This window comes from Gopherus evgoodei, chromosome 5, assembly GCF_007399415.2.
Source record: "Gopherus evgoodei ecotype Sinaloan lineage chromosome 5, rGopEvg1_v1.p, whole genome shotgun sequence".
NCBI classification, from domain to species: Eukaryota; Metazoa; Chordata; order Testudines; family Testudinidae; genus Gopherus; species Gopherus evgoodei.
Genome location: NC_044326.1, coordinates 120,336,388 through 120,360,204, shown reverse-complemented (window position 1 = coordinate 120,360,204; position 23,817 = coordinate 120,336,388). Strand labels below are relative to the sequence as shown.

General features: G+C 41.3%; 1 protein-coding gene across 1 annotated transcript in view; it reads left to right on the top strand.

The window, feature by feature from the left end:
* Positions 1 to 23,817, top strand: part of GRID2 (glutamate ionotropic receptor delta type subunit 2) — a 1,091,344-nt gene that overhangs the window by 903,278 nt on the left and 164,249 nt on the right. Inside the window, exon 12 of the mRNA XM_030564822.1 lies at positions 12,978 to 13,116. Within this exon, the coding sequence (XP_030420682.1) occupies positions 12,978 to 13,116 (139 nt within the window). The remainder of the gene's footprint in view (positions 1 to 12,977; positions 13,117 to 23,817) is intronic.

The following is a 23,817-nucleotide window of genomic DNA, read 5'->3' as shown; positions in this document are numbered from 1 at the left end:
GATCGGTTTATAGTTATAAAAAAGATACCAGCATAAAAAGATTAAGAGCAGGCTCAGTGCACTTCTGCAGGATGTTATAAATAGAATATTTTGAGACAATACTATGCACATTCTAGTCACTCCTTAGAAGCTCTTTCTTGTGACCCATTCAGTTTTGAATTGGGAACTGTACATAATAGAAAGCCATTGTGAGATGGGATATATGGGTGAAACTCCTGTTTGTTTGGTGGATGTTGTATCTGCTTATCCCAGGACTTAATCTGATCTTAGGTGTCAATATAATGTAAATTAGTTTCCCCCTTTATAGTACTTCTAACAGTTATTCAAGATGTATACACACGTGTGCAAAGGGAGAAGGGGATGCCGTGTCTTTAACAAGTGATTGAAAAAACACACAGATTGAGGACATGTCTGGTAGGCTTTTGCAGAGAGATTCATTTTCAAACAAGTTTTCAATTGAGGAATTCTATAACCATTCTTACCATGTCTTGGCAGGATGTTCCACAGTGCAGAGGTACAATGGCTAAGTGATTAAGCTTCTCTGTCCCCAGACAGAAACCCCACACAGCACAGGCAGCAACTTGTCCAAACATGGTACCTGAAGAAATTTGTCAAACAGAAAACAGGGACTAAAATTCATAAATACTTTGTAGTTTAGCAGTAGCGCCCAAATACTGGACACACCACATCAAGAGTGTAAACAAGAGGAGCTGCTCATAGAAGATTTCATAGATGCAGTACTTATTACTTTACTAATCACAGAAAAAAGTGCCTGCAAGAACTGAAAAAGAAGCAAGAGGCAAATGAATTGCTGAGCAATATCATGACTATGCAAAGAGGATTGGAGAAAAACAAACCAAGTCAGAAATTTCACTGAAGACATATTGGACAGTTTCTGTGGATCTTATCTCTTGTTGAAGGAGTCCAGACCGATTATCACTACATCAGTGCAACAGGAAATCCTTGACAGAATGCATGAGGGACACCGAGGCATTGCAAAATGCAGGGAAAGAGTTAAACATGCTGTTTGGTGACCTGAACTGAGCAAACTACAACAGCAAGTTGAGAAATGTGATATTTGTGCTCACTTGAGAACAAACCCATCAGAACCATTATTACAATCTCCTCTATCAGAAGGGCCAGATAGGTTGTATTATCCAGATAGAAAATATCACTATCTGTTGATGATTAATTATTTCTGAAGATACATTGAAATTATCAGGTTGTTTAACACCGCATCAAGTGCAGTTGCTGAAAGAATAAAAACCTGTTTTTGCCTGTTTTTGGATTCCAGAGTAAGTAATTTCTGATGCTGGTTTTCAATTTTCCTCTGCGATCTTTAAGAGGTTTGCAGATACCAATGATCATGTCTAGCCTCCACTTTCCCTAGAGCAGAGGTTCTCAAACTGATGCGGAATATATTCTATGGGGGACGTGTGAGAAGCTTTGGGGGGGGAAATTTACTGAATGCATTTTAGCCACAGTAATGAATAACTAGAAAACTGATTCCTCCAGACATATCAGGTCCTCAGATGGCACTGTGCATTGACAGATTTCTGTTATGCTTGCATAGCATTAAACAAAGTTGTTGCCATCTGTCCGTTAATCCATTTGCTCTGATGCGGTGTACATATTAAATTGTAACATAGACCATAATCGCAGTTTTCCTTTTGCTCTTAATACAGTGGGCCATTGGCTCTGTTTGAATCAATGCCTTACTATTTTTAATATGTAGTGAGAGTTGCATGTTGGTTTTTTTTCATCGGTACATGTGTTTGTGTGACGGGGGCGGGGGAGAGAGGCTGCTTAAACTACTACAGATACAAAGAAGGGGACACAATCAAATAACTTTGAGAATCACTGCCCTAGAGCAGTGGTTCCCAAACTTCTTCCACCACCTGTGCAGGAAAAGCCCCTGATGGACCGGGCCAGTTTGTTTACCTGCCACATCCACAGGTTCAGCCGATCGCGGTTCCCAGTGGCCGACTGTTCGCTGCTCCAGGCCAATGGGAGCTGCTGGGAGCTGCGTGGGCCAAGGGACATACTGGCCGTCGCTTCTAGCAGCTCCCATTGGCCTGGAGCAGTGAACTGCGGCCACTGGGAGCCGCAATTGGCCAAACCTACATACACGGCAGTAAACAAACCAGCCTGGCCTGCCAGGGGCTTTCTCTACACAAGCGGCAGAACAAGTTTGGGAACCACTGCCCTAGAGTAGTGGTGAAACAGAATATGAGGTAAAGACAATGAAACAACTTTCTTCTAAATCTTCAGATTCTCATCTTGCCCTTTTGGCTTACCAGTCAATACCTCTACAAAGTGGATTCAGCCCTGCAGGACTATTCATGAGAAAGAAGTTGAGTTCCATTATCCCAAACATCCCTTCTCAAATGGATGCTTACTAGCCTGACTTCCTGAAACTATGAAGAAAGAAGATTAACCTAAGTCTTGTCAGAAGTAGGACTTTGGCAGGCACCAAAGAATCAAATCCTTGAGGGCAGTGAATCTAAGAGCTCATGTCTAGGTGAAAATATCTCAAGAAAAGGGGACAGTGCAGTGGCTTGCAGGAACCCCACGCTCCTACTTTGTTAGTGTGCCAGCAGGAATCATCCATCAGAGCTGGTGTAATTTTGTTGGGTTCCCAGGTGGACATCTGGTACACCCTGATTGATACCCCCCACAACTGAACCTGTGAAATACTCTGTCTACCCACATAGAATGAGGAGTGTGTCCTGTAGATCCTGTCCCTGAGATGAGATAACTACAGAAAGGTGGTCTCCTACATTGCTGGAGAATGAGATAAGATCTTGAGAAGTACTGGTATACTAATGTCTTAAAAAGGCAGAATAAATCTCTGACCCAACGCTGAAGGTTCAAGAAATCTACCCTGTCCTTCATAGGGCTTGTGTTGATAGTTCATTCCTACTACACATTGTTCTTTAATGAAAAGTTTGGATAAAGATGTCATAAACCTGTCCTCAGCAGACTGCCCTCTGAGGAGCTACATGGTGAAGTAAACAAAACAGTCTGCAGTCAGCAAACAGGATTAAATAAAGGTATGAATAAAAAGACAGAAGGAAATAAACCATAAAAGAAGGAAAAACTTTGTAGCCATCTTTGGTCAGGATATTGGCTTCTCTTACTTCAGAGAGTCTTGGAAGTATCACAATCCCCTTCAGAGCTCACTGGGTCTGCATTACAAGTCTTAGTCTCGTTCCCCTTCTTAGCTCAGGGGATCTGTGGCCTCATTCCACGAACTCAGGGACTCTGGCCTCTCTCTCCTCTCTCTCTCTCTCTCTGGGAGCTGGGAAGCACAACAGCCTGTTCCCTTGGGGGAGTTCCCTTCTTTTAGAACTTCCTCCAGTCCTCACATAATTAGCGGGTACAGAGGGGCAGGGCCACTCCAGTCCAAAGCAGCTCCTTAACCCCTTACATGCAAGTGTGGGGTTCATATACTCTGTCATAAAAGGTTTTATCACCCTTTGCTTTTCACAAATGTATTCCACTTTCTGAACATTTACAGCCACTATTCAGTGTGGCCACTCAGGGAATATAGCAAGGAGGTAAGAGTCTGTGTCTTCAATCTTGCATTCACCCTGAGCACATCCTGGGTCTCTGTAATCTCTCCATGAACTGTGGGCTATACCTTGAGCTAACTTAAAATCAGTGGTGGCACCATTGCTTGAGCGTGCTGCTGCACATCTGGCCACAGACTTTGGCCACCACTACTGTTTAAATAATAATAATAATAATACATGATCAAGTGCTACCTCTTTAGAAAATGAGAAGAAAACAAAAAATTGCTTTACCCAATAACTCCTGTCATCAGAGACACTCAGCTGGCATTCAGAATTAATGCAACCAGTACTCACACCAACTCTTGAGTTCAAGACATTGTATAGCAATATAATATCTGTGCCCTTCCACAGTTTGCTGTTTGAAAGAGCACAGTTAATCTGAGAACCAAATTATCTGAAATTTTTCATTGCTGAAAAACGACTACATTCTGGGGTTAAAAAAAAAAAGAAAGAGATCGTAGAAAAAAAAGGGGTAGCAAAAAAAAACCTATGGTGAGCACTTGTATATATTGTTCAGGAACCTGTAAAAACTGGCTACTGGTCCTGTCTCATGCTCTATTCCTTTCCAACCCTCGTTCACTGCAATCTGTTAATATTTGAAAGGCAGAGTAACTCAGCTACTGACTTACAAACTTTATTTGTATCCATGTTGTCATAAACAGATAGCTAAGGGTTAATGTCTCTTTCACCTGAAGCACCTGACCAGAGGACCAATCAGGAAACCGGATTTTTTCAACTCTGGGTGGAGGGAAGTTTGTGTCTAGGTTTTTGTCTGTCTGCCTGCTTTCTCTGAGCTTTGGAAAAGTAGTTCTGCTTTCTAATCTTCTGTTTCTAAGTGTAAGGACAAAGAGATCAGATAGTAAGTTATATGGTTTCCTTTCTTTTGGTATTTGCATGAATATAAGTGCTGGAGTGCTTTGATTTGTATTCTTTTTGAATAAGGCTGTTTATTCAATATTCTTTTAAGCAATTGACCCTGTATTTCGTCACCTTAATACAGAGAGACCATTTGTATGTATTTTTCTTTCTTTTTATATAAAGCTTTCTTTTAAGACCTGTTGGAGTTTTCTTTACTTCAGGGACATTGAGTCTGTACTCACCAGGGAATTGGTGGGAGGAAGAAATCAGGGGAGATCTGTGTGTGTTGAATTGGCTAGCCTGATTTTGCATTCCCTCTGGGTGAAGAGGAAAGTGCTTTTGTTTCCAGGACTGGAATTACAGAGGGTGGACTCCCTCTGCTTGGATTCACGGAGGTTGCTTCTGTGTATCTCTCCAGGAGCACCTGGAGGGGGGAAGGGAAAAAGGATTATTTCCCTTTGTTGTGAGACTCAAGGGATTTGGGTCTTGGGGTCCCCAGGGAAGGTTTTTGTGGGGACCAGAGTGCCCCAAAACACTCTAATTTTTTGGGTGGTGGCAGCAAGTACCAGGTCCAAGCTGGTAACTAAGCTTGGAGGTTTTCATGCTAACCCCCATATTTTGGACGCTAAGGTCCAAATCTGGGACTAAGGTTATGATACATGTGAACTAAGAATGCAACCCCAATTCAAGAAGCCATACTCTTCCCATCAATATTAAATCAGCTTGGGACCCTTGTTTACAGGCTCTGACATTGGGATCTACATGCCCACTATCTACATGTCACAAATGACATCATTTTCAGCAAGATGGCTGCCTCCAGCCAGCACTGGACTTGGAAATGCCAACTGTAATTTCAAGTTTAAAAATAAACATTTCACCATTTATTCACAGTGACAAGGGCTTTTTTTTTTTTAAATAATTCTGTGATCTTTCATTGTTCTGCGCTGGGCAAATGAGTGCAGCTTTCCTTGAAACCAGCAATTGACATACTCTTGAAAAACAAGGTGGTTGCATACCACTCTAACTGTTTTTGAATGATTCACATTCAGTCCCATGCTACAGAGTAGCAGGTTGTCTCGGGGCTGTGGTACATGCTGTCTGTGCCATTCTTCAGCTAGCTAACCCCTCTTCTCACCTAGAGCCTCACTTTATGTTGTTCTTCCCTCTCAGCAGTCTTCAAACCTACTGGCTGTAAGAGAGAATAACTTAAAGTATTGGAAACTTGAACTGGAATTTTACAGGAATCACATTATCCCTCAGACAGTTTTGTTTTCTCTGATCTTTGTGTCTGTCCAATAATGTATTAGGTTGTTTCATGTTGTCAGGGCAACATGATTTTCCCCCAGCTTGCTGATACAGTACTAGAAGAATTGTCAAGGAAAGGGGAATAAACAAACACATGAAGACTAAGGATGAATTGACTTTCTGAAGTAGGCAAGAATTACCTACAAATTCAGGTCATTACTAGGCATAATTAAGGAGAGCCATTTACTTAGGAAAATATCTTTTTAAAAAATAGAGTGACAAGTAGGGTGAGATAATATCTTTTATTGGACCAACTTCTGTCCAATAATATATATTACCTCGCCCACCTTGTCTCTCTAATATCCTGGATCAACATGGCTACAACAACACTTGTAAAAATTATTCTTCATTCATAGTGTTTCATTCCTAAACACAGTGTGAAGAATTAAATATGGATTCAATTTAAGTGACTTTCAGTGAACATAAAAGGTGTGAGATAGATTGCACTGAAGACTGGATTCTATACCGTCCTACCAATGTGAAAGGGGCAAGACTAGAGAATATTTCATGTCCGTATTCATTAATGTTGGACTTGAGTGGAAGTTGTGGATGTGCAGAATTTTCCAGGATTGAGCTCGAAGTGCTTAGTCTCTGGTAAAACTGTCAACGGAGTGCTAATTAGTGGTGCTTTTTGTTATAGGGACATGTATCTGTCTTTTAGGGACTGGAATGATACCAACCAACTCATTTCACAGAGGTCATCTAACATCTGTCAGAGGGTAATGATGTTCAATCGTTACCAACGTAGGGCTATATTCTACTGTGTTTTGCTGGTGTGATGTGAGAGGAAGGTGACAGGGAGGAGTGTATAGGAAGTCTTTATGTATAGCCCCATATAATGTGTATTTTAATATATATAGTAATATAATACTGTAGATAATATATTTTGTGGCATATATATTTGGAACCTCTAATGGACAAAAGAGCACTAAGGAAACAGTGTCCATAAACCACAGCCCCAGCACGCCAGCATATAAGTCTGTCCTGGATGGTCTGCATGGCTGTCTCCCTACTACATGTGCTACAATCATTACTAACCAGTGCTAGCTGGGTATCCAAAGTACTCCTTTTCAGACCAGCAGAAATATGCACCCAATAATGTATCTACCAGACTCACCCCATAAAATCCTGGCAGGATTTTAAGAAGAATCTGCCACCTTTTCTGCTCCGCATAGGAGCACTAGCCAGCAGAGGACTTGATCCTCAGACTGCATATGCACTAATGACAAAAGGCTCCATAACCCATTGCCACTATCCTGAGCCACTGAGTTCCTCTCTGCCCTACCAAAACAGTGAGTTTAGATGAAAACAAAGCAGAGTTTTCTCTTACAAGGTTAGAGGTCACAATAAGTGAAATGTCTGAGCTGACTGTACAAGAACAGAAGTCAGCACAGCATGAAATCCTTCTGTTTCATCCGCCTAAAAAAACTCCAAAGAAAGGATCTTATGGCAGCAAAATGTCTCTTTCAGTTTCTGCTCCTCTTTTGTGAGGGAATAAGGAGCTTGACTGTGTCGCTGAGAGAAAGCATCGGAATGCAGTTGCTGTCTGTGCTTTCTCAAAATGCCTGTTTTTAAAGCATAAGTGTAAAGGATGGAGTCTGAGTGGGACTGGGGTAAATTTCATACCAGGGAAGTGCAGGACTATTTTGAAATGCACTCCCTACAAAAATGGTGAAAAATTGTACCAGCATATAAGAAAATGTGTGCTGCATGCCAGTCTGTGTCCTCAAACTGCCGTCATTAACTATTGCTGCTGCAGCTCTGTTGATTAAGGGCAGGTCTTTTTCACAAACAGCTGTGTGCACTACAGAGACTTCCTGCCGAACCACACGTTTTCAGATATTTAAAGCCTCATGAATAATGTGGGTTTGAAAGAAGAATGCACAGAAGTCAGGGGTGGGAAGAAACTTCAGAGGGAAAGAAGGACCACTTTGAGCAGTACCAGGATGCTTGGGGTGGGGGGGCGGACGTATAAATGGTTAGATCAGCTCCCTAATGAGTAGGATCCTTGATAGAGAATTTCAACTGTGCATAAAAAGCAGGTGGGTGACTTTCAATGGTCGTCTTCTTTCTGCCAACTCATTTCAATTAAAACCAGTGGGAAGCTGCTTTTAGTTTTATTCATGAGGTTGAAAAATTAAATTGCAAGCAGGGCTAAGAAATTGCTGGCATCCCCTTCATCTCCCCACCTATTTCAATTTAATTCAAAGCTAAACTGCAGGGATTGGCACCTGAAGGTTAAAAGAACAATCAGCCTGTTGGGTTAATTTGGTATCTCCATCTATTTTCATTTGATTGTCATTTATTTTTGATTGAAAGATTCCAAATGCATTACAAAAACCCCTGTAAAGTGGAAATATCCCATTAAAGGATTTCATTTACAACTTGTGCTGGACATGAAATCAGGTCTTCAAAAGTTAAAGTTAATTTTGGTCTTCAAAAAGTCCTAATATTGAAATAGCATCTACTGGTATGATCAGGAGATTCTTATTTCAGATAGTATCAGAGGGGTAACCGTGTTAGTCTGGATCTGTAAAAGCAGCAAAGAATCCTATGGCACCTTATAGACTAACAGACATTTTGGAGCATGAGCTTTCGTGGGTGAATACCCACTTCGTCAGATGCATGTAGTGGAAATTTCCAGGGGCAGGTATATATATGCAAGCAAGCTAGAGATAATGAGGTTAGTTCAATCAGGGAGGATGAGGCCCTGTTCTAGCAGTTGAGGTGTGAAAACGAAGGGAGGAAAAACTGGTTTTGTAGTTGGCAAGTCATTCACAGTCTTTGTTTAATCCTGAGCTCATGGTGTCAAGTTTGCAGATGAACCGAAGCTCAGCAGTTTCTCTTTGAAGTCTGGTCCTGAAGTTTTTTTGCTGCAGGATGGCCACCTTAAGGTCTGCTATAGTGTGGCCAGGGAGGTTGAAGTGTTCTCCTACAGGTTTTTGTATATTGCCATTCCTAATATCTGATTTGTGTCCACTTATCCTTTTCCGTAGAGACTGTCCAGTTTGGACGATGTACATAGCAGAGGGCCATTGCTGGCATATGATGCCGTATATTACGTTGGCGGACGTGCAGGTGAATGAACTGGTGATGGTGTGGCTGATCTGGTTAGGTCCTATGATGGTGTCGCTGGTGTAGATATGTGGGCAGAGTTGGCATCGAGGTTTGTTGCATGGATTGGTTCCTGAGCTAGAGTTACTATGGTGCTGTGTGCAGTTACTGGTGAGAACATGATTCAGGTTGGCAGGTTGTCTGTGGGCGAGGACTGGCCTGCCACCCAAGGCCTGTGAAAATGTGGGATCATTGTCCAGGATGGGTTGTAGATCCCTGATGATGCTTTGGAGGGGTTTTAGCTGGGGACTGTATGTGATGGCCAGTGGAGTCCTGTTGGTTTCTTTCTTGGGTTTGTCTTGCAGTAGGAGGCTTCTGGGTACACGTCTGGCTCTCTTGAGCTGTTTCCTTATTTCCTCGTGTGGGTATTTTAGTTTTGACAATGCTTGGTGGAGATTTTGTAGGTGTTGGTCTCTGTATGAGGGGTTAGAGCAGATGTGGTTGTACCTCAGTGCTTGGCTGTAGATAATGGATCGTGTGATGTGCCCGGGATGGAAGCTGGAGGCATGAAGGTAGGCATAGCGGTCGGTAGGTTTTCGGTATAGGGTGGTGTTAGTGTGACCATCACTTATTTGCACTGTGGTGTCCCGTGTAGATTGGTCCAGGCGGAGGTTGATGGTGGGGGTGGCTGATAAAGGAGGTGCTGTTGTCATCATGAACATCCTGACTACCAAAAGGAGGCTGCCAGACAACTCTCCAATACCAAATACCAGGCCACTTCCCTCAGATCCCACTGAGGAATACACTAAGAAACTGCACCATCTACTCAGGACATTCTCTACACTAACACTGGAACAAATCAACTACCCAAAATCCACAAACCCAAAAACAGATCAACAGAGCCAGACATGTACCCAGAAGCCTCCTACTGCAACCCATCCTGGACAATGATCCCACATTTTCACAGGCCTTGGGTGGCAGGCCAGTCCTTGCCCACAGACAACCTGCCAATCTGAATCATGTTCTCACCAGTAACTGCACACAGCACCATAGTAACTCTAGCTCAGGAACCAATCCATGCAACAAACCTTGATGCCAACTTTGCCCACATATCTACACCAGCGACACCATCACAGGACCTAACCAGATCAGCCACACCATCACCAGTTCATTCACCTGCACGTCCGCCAACGTAATATACGGCATAATATGCCAGCAATGGCCCTCTGCTATGTACATCGTCCAAACTGGACAGTCTCTACGGAAAAGGATAAGTGGACACAAATCAGATATTAGGAATGGCAATATACAAAAACCTGTAGGAGAACACTTCAACCTCCCTGGCCACACTATAGCAGACCTTAAGGTGGCCATCCTGCAGCAAAAAAACTTCAGGACCAGACTTCAAAGAGAAACTGCTGAGCTTCGGTTCATCTGCAAACTTGACACCATGAGCTCAGGATTAAACAAAGACTGTGAATGGCTTGCCAACTACAAAACCAGTTTTTCCTCCCTTCGTTTTCACACCTCAACTGCTAGAACAGGGCCTCATCCTCCCTGATTGAACTAACCTCATTATCTCTAGCTTGCTTGCATATATATACCTGCCCCTGGAAATTTCCACTACATGCATCTGACGAAGTGAGTATTCACCCACGAAAGTTCATGCTCCAAAATGTCTGTTAGTCTATAAGGTGCCACAGGATTCTTTGCTGTTATTTCAGATAATTATACAGCATATTGGAAATAGAAGGAAATGTTTTTCTGACTGCATAAGTCTAATGTAGATCTTGTATTTTTTAATACTGGAGTTTTTAAAAGGCAGTGGAATCTGCTTTTAATTAATTCAGGTAGAGTAAAACACAACATATAGTGAATTAGAATTAAAAACTTCATTCTTTTAAAACATACCAATGCACAGTTGCAGCTAGCTGTCATATGTACAGATGCAAATAAAACTGTGAAATTGTCAGTAGTATTCAGAGATGAATTAAAGTTCTAGATAGACTCAAATTGCAACTGAAAAGGATCTTATTCTCATTTATACTTAAAATGAGTGTAACTGTAATTTACATGAACTCTAAGACCACTTTACACTGCCACAGCAGCGTGAAGAGGTTTTAAGTGCAAGTGAAAATCAAGCATAAATTGTTTATAGCTGATTCAACCTACAGTAAGCTGTCAGTGCTTACAGAACCCCTTTGATCCTTGTAAAATCTAGTGACTGAATCTAGGTTGTTTTTTTAAGAATGGTAAAAAAAATACATAGAACTAAGTTTGAGCTGAATATCATTTTACAAAACTGGGATAAAATCAGTTAAGCTTTTTTCTTCTCCCTTGGGTGTTGCAATAAGGCTAAATACAGTTGGACTGTTTTTTAGATTTTTTTTTAAAAACAAAACAAATTAAATCTCAGGCACTGGACTCTTCTGTTCAAAATACCAGTTTAAGGTTGCCTTTACTTCTGGTGGCCTTTAGTGTTCTCTGAACGCTGTGTATGATAGGCAAGTTGGGTAACAGAAAGTCTGAGATTAGATTATAAATTAAGATTGTTCTTCCTTAGGAAGAGAGGGGAAACCTCCTTCCTCATCCCTTTCTTTTAGCATTGTTAGAAGAAAGAGGGGAAGGGAGGGAAAACTTGAATGCCCAATAGAAATTCTGAAAGTAAAGGAAAATGTATCTCTAAAAAACATATGCAGGTCCGGTTGTCTAGTCCGAAATTCCTGTTCTTGTGATGGACTTTGAAATCCAGAACATTCACGCACCAACAGGTAGGAATGGAAGGAAGAAAAGTTGACAGACTCTGGGTGGGATTTTCAAAAGCACTCAGCATTGATCTGATTCTGCTTCCACTGAAGCCAAGCTAAAAAAAAACTCCCATTGATTACGGTGTGAGCATAACTGGCCAACCAGAGTACTCTTAAAATCCTACTCAGAAAGTCTATATCCATTTACCACACTTTCTGACCAGTAGTTTCTAAAGGACATATGGAAAGAGAGAACTGTAAGGAGAACTATTTGAATTGGAGTTTGTCTGAGAAATCTTCCTTAACATGAACAGCCTGTGTATAAAACAATCAGCCTTCCAGGTATGCAGTAGCTAGGGAGAAGAAAAGAAAAGCATTGTAGACAATCAAGGAAACAGGTTAATTAACTGTGATTGCATACTGCACTGATTTGTCTATCTGTGATTATTTCTAGCTGTGACAGTTTCTACCCTGAGCTTTATTTTTTAGACAATGATTTTTCTTTCATTCTTCCTGTGTGTGATTTTGAATGAACTCATTGAAATAGAAAAGAACTACTTCAGAAATGTCAGTCCAATGTGTTTAGTGGAAGGGCAGAAATTGTTTGTTTAAAGAATGACCCATATGCTTGTTGCTAGATTATATTTTGGTGAATGTTATACTTTTGGACCACGTGTGTACAACCCAGTATAGCTCTGATCATTCAGCATTGCTATTGACAAAATTAAAATAAATTAAGCTGTGTAGTAGTTTTGAGTGCTGCAAAACAAATTCTGTGTGCCACCTCAAGGTGGGTACATTTCATTGCCTGTGAAGTCACTGCTTACCTAGCTGACAGGGTAGTTGAGGCTGAAATAATGTTTGCAAAGCACTTTTGAGATTAAACAAACTATACAAAGTAATAGTATATTGTTCTACTTCAGTATAGAGTTTCTGTGTATCTGAGCTTACTTTCAGCAGATTCTACATATATGCACAACATCTGCAACAGTACATCTGGGTGTCAGCACAGCTGTGAAAAAAATTGTGCTTTTTTTTTTTTTTTTGTTTTAAGCAACTCCTTCAGCTCCAAAGCACAGGGAGAGCTTAATTAAAACTATTAAAGAAATCTGTAAGGAAAAGAAATACCATAGGTGCTCAAATATGCTGTTTTTGTTCTGAGCTCATGAAATCTATCTCCCGTACTAGACTGACTGTCAGATGAATCACAGTTAAATACACCATGATGAAGGAGTTTCTAGAAAGCCTCTTGGAGTAGAGGTGTGGGCCCTTTAACACTCTTTGTATAGAAATTATGATTCAAATCCTGCTTACTGTACTTATAAAAGTATTCCACTGATATCAGTGACACTGTTTACATTATCAAGGCATTAACAGTGAAGGTTTGGCTCTGCATCATGCAAATGAGAGCTCTGATTTTCCTTCTTTTGTCCAACAGGAGGAGAAGTTCCTTATACAACACTGGCAACCCGAATGATGATGGGCGCCTGGTGGCTTTTTGCTTTGATTGTCATCTCATCTTACACAGCAAATCTAGCAGCTTTTCTCACAATTGCTCGCATTGAGAACTCCATCCAGTAAGTGGACAAAGAACAGATGGTGGGTGGGTGTGTCTTTCTGTCTGTGTGTGTAAGTATATGAAAAGGTGGAAACCCTGAGAAAAAACACTCTTTTGCCAATATTCTTTGGGGCAGAATGTCTCGCAGATCAGTCTAACTGGTCATTTACTGCAAGCTAATTACTCTTCTCAGGCACAAAGAAGTTCATGTCCCTTAGATGTATGCATCTATTCTAAAGGAAATTGTTACTATCTAAAAGGTTTGAGGAAGTAGAAACTGGTACAGTTATTTAATGGCTGTGCTTGTCAGACGTCCCCCACAAAAAGGTGCTATTATATCAGTGTTTAAATGGAAAAATAAATATTGAAGTGCTCCCCCTCCACACTCTTCAGTTGTCATCAGCCCCAAGAGTCTGTATCCTGACTCTTTCATGGCAATTAGTCAAAGAGTTTGCTGTTTCTGAGGGTTTAAAATGAAACTCCCACTTTTCTGCCAGGGAAATACAATTAAATGTGTTAATATGAATGAATAAATAAAGTAACAGACCCATTTCCCATTCTCTCCTTCATTTTAAGCACATATTTTTGCCATATCTTTTTCCTCACACATTCTTCTTGTGACTGTCTGCTACTTTCTCCTTTCCCTTTGTATTTACTCTCCTTTTCCTCTCTGCATCTCCCCATCTTGTTATTTCTCTGTCTCCCTCCCTGGACTACTCATATCTTCCACTGTCTAAGACTATATCTATACTGCATTCTGAGATGTTGTTGCAGCCTGGGTAGACATACCTGTGTTTGCAAGGATAAAAATAGCAATGCTGATACCGCAACACAGTCTTCAGGTGACCTAGCACCACAAGTACATACCTAGGGGCCACAGAATGCTTTCACAGTCCACATTGCAGCCTGTGCACCTATCTAGAGTGCTATTTCTAGGTTTGCTAGCGTGGCTAGAGCTATTGTAGGTATATCTACGCATGCTTGGTCGCACCTTGGATTGCAGGGTAGGCGTACCCTTGGTTGCTATTAACTATCTTTCCATCTGACCTCCCATCTCCTTTTTCAGGTCTCCCTATGTATTTCTCTCTTCTTCTTACCATAGGAACCTTTATATCTACCTTACTCCTCCTCTGTTCTTCAAGCTCATGACTCCCTCCACAAACAGCTCTGTGTGTCATCATCTCCCACTCCACCCACCAAAATCGCTCTCTCTCTTCTTACCAAAAACCTGAAACTGTATATGGGAGGGAAGGCAAAGATTTTGGAGGAGTGGAAAGACGCAGAAACTTTGATGAAGAAGGGGGGGGACATAGTCTCTTGCCCCCATTAAAAATGTCTGTTCCCTCAGGAAGGGAGCCCCTGTATGTCTCCCCCCGCACCCCGACAAGAACATATCTCTTCCCAAATCCCTGTAAATATCTGTCTGATTTTGTTGCTTCTTCAAATGTCACTCTGTCTCCCATTCCATGACCCCACTACTAATTTTGCCTCCCCCTTCCTTCATGTCCCATACAAGAAGGGAGTTCTAGCCAGCCCAGCCCTCTGGGAGACCACCACCCATTCTTATGTAGCAGGGCTCAGTTCTTAGGTCCAGGTGGCTTTATCATATATCTGCCTGGAGAGAGAGGGGATGATGAGACCTCTCTGTAAATCCTTGGTTTGGATAGGGAGGAATAGCTATTAAGAAGAGCTGCACATGCAGCTATATGCCTTTCCAGGGAGAAGAGGAACAGCTGGAGAGTAAGCAGGTGCTGGGGTGTACTGGAGATGGGCTTAAATCAGAACCCCATATCAGAATAAGTGATAAACTGTAGAGGGTTCTGAGAACAGAATGATTAAAGGATTGGAAAGCATGTCATATAATTAAGGACTCAAGGAGCTCAATCTATTTAGCTTAACAAAGAAGAAATTAAGGAATGACTTGATCACAGTCTGTAAGTACCTATGTGGTGAACAAATATTTGATAATGGGCTCTTCAGTCTAGCAGACAAAGGTGTAGCGAGCCAGTGGCTTGAAGCTGAAGCTAGACAAACTCAGACCTGAAATAAGGCATACATTTTTATAAGCCATTAGAACAATTTACCAAGGATTGTGGTAGATTCTTCATCACTGGCAATTTTTAAATCAAGATTGGATGTTTTTTCTAAAGATATGCTCTAGTTCAAACAGGAATTAATTCAAGGAAGTTATGGGCTGTGTTATGCAGGAGGTCAGACTAGATGACCAGAGTGGCCCCTTATGGGTAGAACTTACTTAGAATCTATTGAACACTCCTGAATTTAGGGAAAATTCAGATTTTTCTCTTTTTGAAACCAAAATTTGTGACTCAGGCTCATTGTGTCTATGTATTGTGATGGGGCAAGGCCAGATGGCTACAGTAAAGTAGTAAGGAACAGGTATGTTAGCCCCAGGCTAAACAAATCCCTGGTACCATGGTAACCAAATGGCAGTTGCTCCAGGTTAATCAAGACACCTAGGGCCAATTAAAATCCTTCTAGAAGGCAGTGGAGATAGCTACATAGATTGGGACACCTGAAGCCAATCAAGGGCTGGCTGGAACTAGTTAAAAGCCTCCCAGTTAGTCAGTGAGGTGCATGTTGAGGAGCTGAGAGTTAGAGGGTGTGCTGCTGGAGGACTGAGGAGTACAAGTATTATCAGACACCAGGAGGAAGGTCCTGAGGTGAGGATAAAGAAGGTGTTTGGAGGAGGCCATGGGGAAGTAGCCCAGGGAGTTGTAGCTGTCATGCAGCTGTTACAAGAGGCACTATAGACAGCTGCAATCCACAGGGCCCTGGACTGGAACCCGGAGTAGAGGGCTGGTCTGGGTTCCCCCCAAATGTCCCAACTCCTGATCAGATACAGGAGGAGCTGACTCAGACTGTGGGTTCCACAAGAGGGGAAGATCACTGAGGTGAGCAAATCCACCAAGGTAGAGGAGGAACTTTGTCACAGTACCATTATGATCATGCTGCCCAATGTGTCCTACTGTGCATAAAAACTCATCCAAACTGCATTATATAATTGCTTAGGTCAAATTAAAATCATCTTTTGATACTTGAATGTTAAATTCTGAGATCTCTGGTTGCTGAAGAGGTGCTTTGGCAGAACTGAAATGTTAGACTCATTGGGGGGTAATCCTGGGCTGTTGTTCTGTGGATTAGTAAAGGAACTCAGCTGTTTGTTTTTCTTTCTGAAAGACAAAAAGACTGAAAAAATCTCTCTCTTAAAAAAAAAAAAACCAAAGTGTCAAAATGTTCTCTCAACCACCCTTGTTTGCACACTAGAGTATGGTAAAATGATACTTCAGTGTGATGTCAGCTTTGATGTTTACAAATAAAACATTCATTTTTAATAAGCCTTAAGGGACATGTTGCCAAAACAGGGTAGAAAAAAATTGACGTGTTCACACAGGCATTTACACTTGCAACATAGGTAAATGTGTGCATGTGCCATTTGTATGCTCAGTCACTCAACTTTGTGCTCACAAATATGATTTTTTGTGTGTCTGCAGCCATTGCATCCTGCTTTGAATTTATGTCCAGAATGCTTTTGAAGTGTTTAAGAAAAATGTTCCAATCAATGTAAAAAATGGCTGAGCTTTCTTACCATACATAATAAGAATAAAATATATCTAAATAGTAATATAATGTTACAGTTCCATTTCCAGTCTGCTCTTGTAGTTTATTATGATTTCACTAGAAATCCTCAATGGAATTCTGAGGTTATGTACAATTGGGTGTACATTAGTCTGGGTACTGTATTATTTATAGATAAAATTCACTGAAATGTTTTATTGAGTGGAACATGTTGCTGGAAAGCTCCTGAAATGAAAGAAGAGACATTTTTCAACAGTGTTGGTAGGTCAGAAATAGAGTAATTGGATGTGCTAAGTATCCAAAAGGGAATGAAGTTATCCTAACTATGGTGGGAGTGTAAAACTTCAGTTTACAAAATTGCTCAAAATTGGGAAGCAAACCAGCATGTAACACAGAGGCTATTAGTGTATCACAATGAATAATTGCAAGGAGGGAAATGTGAATAAGCAACACAGGAAAAACAAGGTCATCTATTTTTTTTAACAGATCAAATTATACCCTGGGTGAGCTTGCAAGACCAGACTGGAAATGGATTTAAATACGTAAAGAAAATAAACCAAATTCTGCTTGCAATTATACCTCTACCTCAATGTAATGCTGTCCTCGGGAGCCAAAAAATCTTACCACATTATAAGTGAAACCATGTTATATTGAACTTGTTTGATCCACTGGAGTGTGTTCCCACCGCCCTCCCCGGAGCACTGCTTACCGCGTTATATCTGAATTCGTGTTATATCAGGTCACGTTATATCGAGGTAGAGGTGTACATCCAGGCAACACCAGTTAAGTCACTAGAATGAAAGATTGAAGTCGGCGGTGTTGCCTGGATGTAACTTCAGAGAATTTAACCATTAACTTTGACCCATTATGCTAGCTAGTGAAATCTCCATGAGTACTAGAAGGACCCAAAGTCAGAATTATCTGGAGAAGGAAACTTGTTCAAAGAAAAAAGCTGGACTTACCATCACCAATTATCCGAAAACTCTTAACAATACCCTTTGCGGTTCTAAAATATGCAATTTGTTTCCAATTCAAGTTTCCAGCTGGGCCTAGAAATGACAGTATGCTGTCTGAGAGTACATCTACCCAGCAAATCAAGGTGTGATTGTAGCAGGGATAGGCATATCCGTTCTATCTTTAGCTAGAGCAGGTAACAAGAGTAGCGGTGACATGGTGACTCAGACTTCAGCATGCGCTAGCATCCTAAATACGTACCCAGGGTCCCCGATGGGCTTCTGCTGGGGTTGCTAGTTGATACTGAAATCTGTGGCACCACTTCCTCACTACTGCTGTTACCTGTGCTAGCTAAAGTATGCCTACCTGCACTACAAACACACTTATTTTGCTGTGCAGTCAAATGGAGGCTGGTCCTGTGATACTTTGCACCAGAAGTAGGGGGCACAGAAATCTAATGATGGATCCTATTTTGAAGAGACTTGCAGCCCATTATTGCATACAAATTTAATTCTGGACCTTCATTGGTCAACCTATCTCTAGTAGAGTGACGGACAGGCCTATCTGTCAAAGCATTATACCATTCTGTGCATAGGTGTGTTCTGAGAAAAGCAGCACACAACATATCATTAGCAAGCATGGTGTTAACAAATAAGCAGGGCTGTCCTTACCCATACACAAACTATGCAGCTGCATAGGGCACCAGGAAATTTGGAGCACCAAATTGCCCCAATTTCCTGGTGCCCTATGCAGCTGTGTGCTACTCCAGTGACCAGCCCAATCCCACCCCTGCTCTGCCCCTCCTCTTACCCATAGCTACATCCATGGCAACTGCAGCAGGGGTCAGGTGCACCCTGCACTTACCAGGCGGCAGGAAGTGGAGCAGCCCGGCCCCAGCCCACTCCACGTTGCTGGTGAGTGCTGGCGGATGGTTTTCCCCTGCCCCCCAAGTCCCAAAGCTGGGAGCCAGGGGAGCAGAGCAGAGTGGGCTGGAGCTGGGTCACTCCACTTCCTGCCTGGGGTTGGGCCTACCCGGCAATCACAAGGTGGCAGGAAGTGAAGCTACCCAGCCACAACCCGCTCTGCTGGCTTTTGCTGGGGGGCGATTTCCCTCCTGCTGCCCACAGACTTTGGGCAAACCCCACTCTCCGCAGATGCCTGGGGCCAGCCCCTCCCCCCACAGGGGGGCTGCATAGAGCACCACACTATCTAGGGATGGCCCTGCAAATAAGTACTAGAAAAATGTCTGCTTCCCTTTTACATCCTCACAAGCTGATCTTTGCTGCATAGCCAGTTGCATGTACTCTGCTTAACTGAGTAATTACTCTAATTTGTTGCAATTTATAAACTAAACCTGAGGAAAAAGAAAAATAGCATAAAACCAGGGTGAGTGTATGCTTCCTTTTTCAACCAAATACCACTCTTTGTATTACTTTTGGTTGCAATGCTTTTCAGTTTGTGCCAACTGGCAATATTAAAAGTAAAGCTGCATCGTCATAAAATACCTGTTAGCTGCATCTACTATTCACACACCCATTGTACAGAAACTTCATTTGAAGACAGTAATTCTGGGAATGACTTTTAAATCAATACAGTCAGCATTTCCACATCAAAACATTGGGGTCAAACTGGGAATAACAAAGAGCAAAGCATAACTGGTATGTCCCTTAAACTTGCCTTAATGCCAAGATATTAAGAACATAATTTTCATTATAGATACATAACTCCTAAAATATTATCCATCCATACATTTTTCAATGATTATAACCAGTGGGCAACTGATTCTCAGCAGAGACCTCACATGCTACCCTTCTGTGAACTATTATGCAGGCATCCAACACAGGGGGATCCCTGTAAAACCCTATGCACCCCCAGTGCCCCTGTTCAAATCCCTTCTCCTTATTGCAAAGAAAGGGGAATTGAACTACAATCTCTTACATTTTGGGTGAGTAACCTAGCCACTGGGCTAAAGATTATGAGAGATGCCTGTGACACCTACTCTCCCACATGGCTGTTTTGTTTGTGGAGTTAGGCACCTTATCTTGGTCTCACAAGAAACACAGTGGGTACCTAAGCCACCTCTCTTCCAAGAGAGAGAGTTTCCAGATGTGGGTTGCAAACAGAGCTAGGCACCTCCTTGCCATCTGGATTTAAGTGCCTAACTCCATGAGAGGGAAGGGGCTTAGGACACATCCCTCTTGTTGGCATCTCCCGTTGGTTATCTTAGCCAACTTCTGACCTAGCAAGCTGGCTTTTGTGGATCCCATTCTCAGAAGCCTCTCTCTCCCCATTCATTGTATAGGAATAAAGGGAACCTAGGTCCCTAACCCAGGATTTGAGGATTCCAGAGCTGTTCTGGGTGCTTAAACCATAGGTGCTGCAATACTCCACATTGCCAAACCTAAATCCTTTTGTGGCTCTGGGCCCTAATCCTTTTAGGTCGATTGACGGGGTAATGCAGGGAAGCTCACACTGTAAGTGACTATGCTGTGCCAGTTCTGTGGATAAAGTAGAAGACTTCATTTTGAAATTTCCACAAGTACTAAAACTTTGCATATGATATTTTTAAAAAACCCAAAGAATCAAGGGATTTGCCACCAAGTGATAGGCAAGCTCAGAAGGCACAGATGTGCATTTGATTCAGATAAACATCCAAAAGTTTCTATGGCTCATTGGCAGCTTATCTGAACATCTTCATGCGAGAAAATGAGACTGGAATTCTCCTGAGGTCAGGCTTTCTTGTGTGGTTCCTAGCTCTCTTCTTTCTGGTTCAATTATTATTATTGGTATGGGGGTAAGGCCTAGACGTCTCCATCAGAGATCAAGACCCTGTTATGCTAGGTGCCGTAGACACTTAATAAGCAAATGTCCCATCTTGAAGGAGTTTACAATCTAGTATAAGATGAGACAATTAACAGTCTCAGAACACCAACTGCTTAGCCACTGTCAAGTGTTTTGTAGGCATCACCTCACAGATGAGTTTTAAAGAGGGATTTTAAGGAGAACAGTGTAGTGGCTTTGTGGATATTGACAGGGAGCTGCTCCCATGCATAAGGAGCAATGTGGGGGAAAAGGCAAAAAAGTGAGTGAAGAAAAATTGGGCTAATAGTTGGCAGAGCAGAAGTGGGCTTTGTAACTTAATAAGATCTGATAGGTATAGAAGAACTAACTTGTGAAGGCCCTTAAAGTAATGGGAGCTGTCCTTAGCACTTTTGCAAATCAGGCTACTTATTTAGGTGCCGAAATGAGTACCTAAGAGCCTCACGTTAAGCTCTCCTTTAAAAAAATAAAATAAAATAAAAACTTCTTCTCTTTGTGTCCACAAAGAGAGAGGGTATAGTTCCTTTCCTTTTCCTGCTCCCATAATGTTTCTATTGTTCCCCTCTTGTGTGGCTACACCCTTTGTACACTTCCTCTACTTTAAAGAGAGGATGTTGGGGGCTACGGAAAATCCATATATCCAACTTCCCTCCACTCCTTGCACTCAACCTTGTGTTTTCTAACAGGTTGTGTATCTCAACAAGAATCCTAATACACTTATTTGTATTTATTGGTTCTTTCCAGACATTTTTCACATACTACAATTCATATTAAGCTAGGCTGTCCCCAAATGCTTCCAAACAGCAGAGCTCTTACAGGTTTGCTTTGAAGGGGGGCTACATTAGGGTTCATGTGCTGTAATGACAATAGGTATTATCCTTCTCTGAAAGACAGGCTGCTCTTTACCCCGTTGCCTTGTAGCTTGTCCATCCAGACCGTTAAACTAGATGGCAAGCGCTGTTGTTACTTCCTGTCACAGCTGTCACTATCTAGCCTCAAATCACTTGTCTTGCTATGCCCTGTCTCCCGAGCGTGCCTCTGAATAGATTGTTAGAGCCCCAGGAGATGAAAAACACAACTTGCAGGCAACCTTTATCTGAATTAGAATAATAAATAAGGACTTTGATGTAAGCACTCAGATCAATTATTTGCCCCCTTATTTAGTGACTGACTGATCTCTGCTACGTGCAATAGTCAGTTCTGATAAAGCAGTCAACATAAATGGACACTATATTCTTTGCATTATGGACACTATATTCTTTGCATTTTCTAAACTATATTTTGAATGTTTTAAAAACTATTCTTGACACTCATGAACAACAAATTACAATTCCATTTAAAACACTGCCTGAGATTACGGTATACGGCCCCAGGATAGGATTTCTTTTAGAGAGAGAAAAGGGGGCAAGTGAGTGTGAAAACAGAACGCAAGACAAAGTGAAATAATTTTTCTCTAAATCCAAAGTGCAGGCAAAATCTTTGATTGCAATCAAAGATTATCTCTGTTTTGTGATAATGATTAGAGTCCAACATGAAACTAAGCAATTGAGTTGGTTTGCCTTGTCTGAATAAGGCGCAGAAAGTAAACTTCATACATGTTGAACAGTAAATGTAATTTTTAACGGTTCAGCTTTATAAAGATAATATTTAGCTCTTAACATATTCAAAGTGCTGTACAGACATTATTCATCCTCACAATGGCCCTATGATAGAATTAATGCTATGTCATTAATAATCTAATTTAGTCCTAATAAAGCATTGATGGAAAATTTTATGCCATGCACCCTACATATAGCTTAAATATTTTTCCACAAAAATCTTCACAGTAAGCATAATTATAATCATAACTAGAATTGTAGCTTGTTCATTGTAATGCACTGAAACAATTTGGGACTCTTATTCTATTTATAGCAAATAGATTCTCTATATTCAAATTCACTTAAAATTGCTTATACCACCAACTTAACTTCTCACTTATCAGTATGTCTTTAATGCCATCAGTCACTTTTTAATTGTTTCAGAATTAGAGTATCCAAAGTCATTCAGATACCCTTACTCTTGCCAAGTAAGTGTTTTTCTCCATAGAGATTTCTGCTGAAATCAGTAAAACATTTCATGGGTTAAGGTGTTACTCTATATGAGAGAGGGTATTACTCAGTGTGAGTAGGGATATCAGAATCTGGACATCAGAGGATTCCTTCATAAGCACAGCTACATTTGACACCAAGTTGTCTTTATTTTGAGACTTATGCTCCTGTGCATGCGTGTGCGGTGAGTTGATGGGACTTACACATGTGTCCATTAACTCTAGTAGGAGTCACTCATGTAAATCTCATGTGTATGAGTGGGAGAATCAATTGTTCATTCCAGAAATAAAGAGAATTTAAAAAGCAAAGTTATAATCTACAAATATTAATAGAAATAAAGTAGATACCAAAAAAACCCCTCAGAGAAGAACAGTTCATAGTGATTGATCCATCTATAGAGCTGAGGAAGCTTCTAAAATGTAAGAATTTCACTTTTCTGCTAAGGGTTGTTTTTTTTGTTTGTTCTGTTGCATCTCAGATGCTGGATTGTGACTGTCACACCACAAGTCTGTGTGATGCAAATGTAAAATTTTATCCCTAAAGCAGATTTATATACAAAATGAAGTCATGGGTTATGTGTCCTTGCTGAAAGATAACTCAATGACCTAACTGGTCTTTTCCATCTCTAACTCTGTGTAGGGGGCATCATATCTAAACCACAAGAATCAGCAAAGTGGGAACATTTACTTAACCATCAAAATAGGGGCAGGTGAAAAACAGTTTAGGATTTGCTGTTGGTAACAGAATTTAACAAACGTGCAGAACTTGAACTCAAACATTCCCTCCATCTCACTGAATGGAGTAACTATCGCTGTTGTGTAGGGTTGTGGGATAGGGCTATAGAGAACAAAGGTCATCTCCATTTGGAAGGCAGGGCACTAGACTGCATGGAGCCATAGGGTGCAGTCAAGCTCAGGTTCTGGCTGCTATTGTATTAGTTATGTAATGTTCAAATTAAATAATTCAGTTGTTAAATACAAGCTTTTTGTCTCTTAATAAGGAGATCAACACACTCCTCATCATCATACTTCTCCACTTTCTGGCCCTAACTTATTCTACTGTTGCCAGCCTGTAAAAATGGAGTGAAACCAGAATTTTGTAGCTCACTCTTAATGCTGTTTCCACTCCCGATTATTCATATAACGTTTTGGTTTATGTTTTTATACATAACAGAATTGCTTTTATAGTTATAAGACATACAGGGAAACTGGTTATTTTTTCTCTCGCTATTTCTAAAGGCACCGTTCCATGGCAGCAATTCC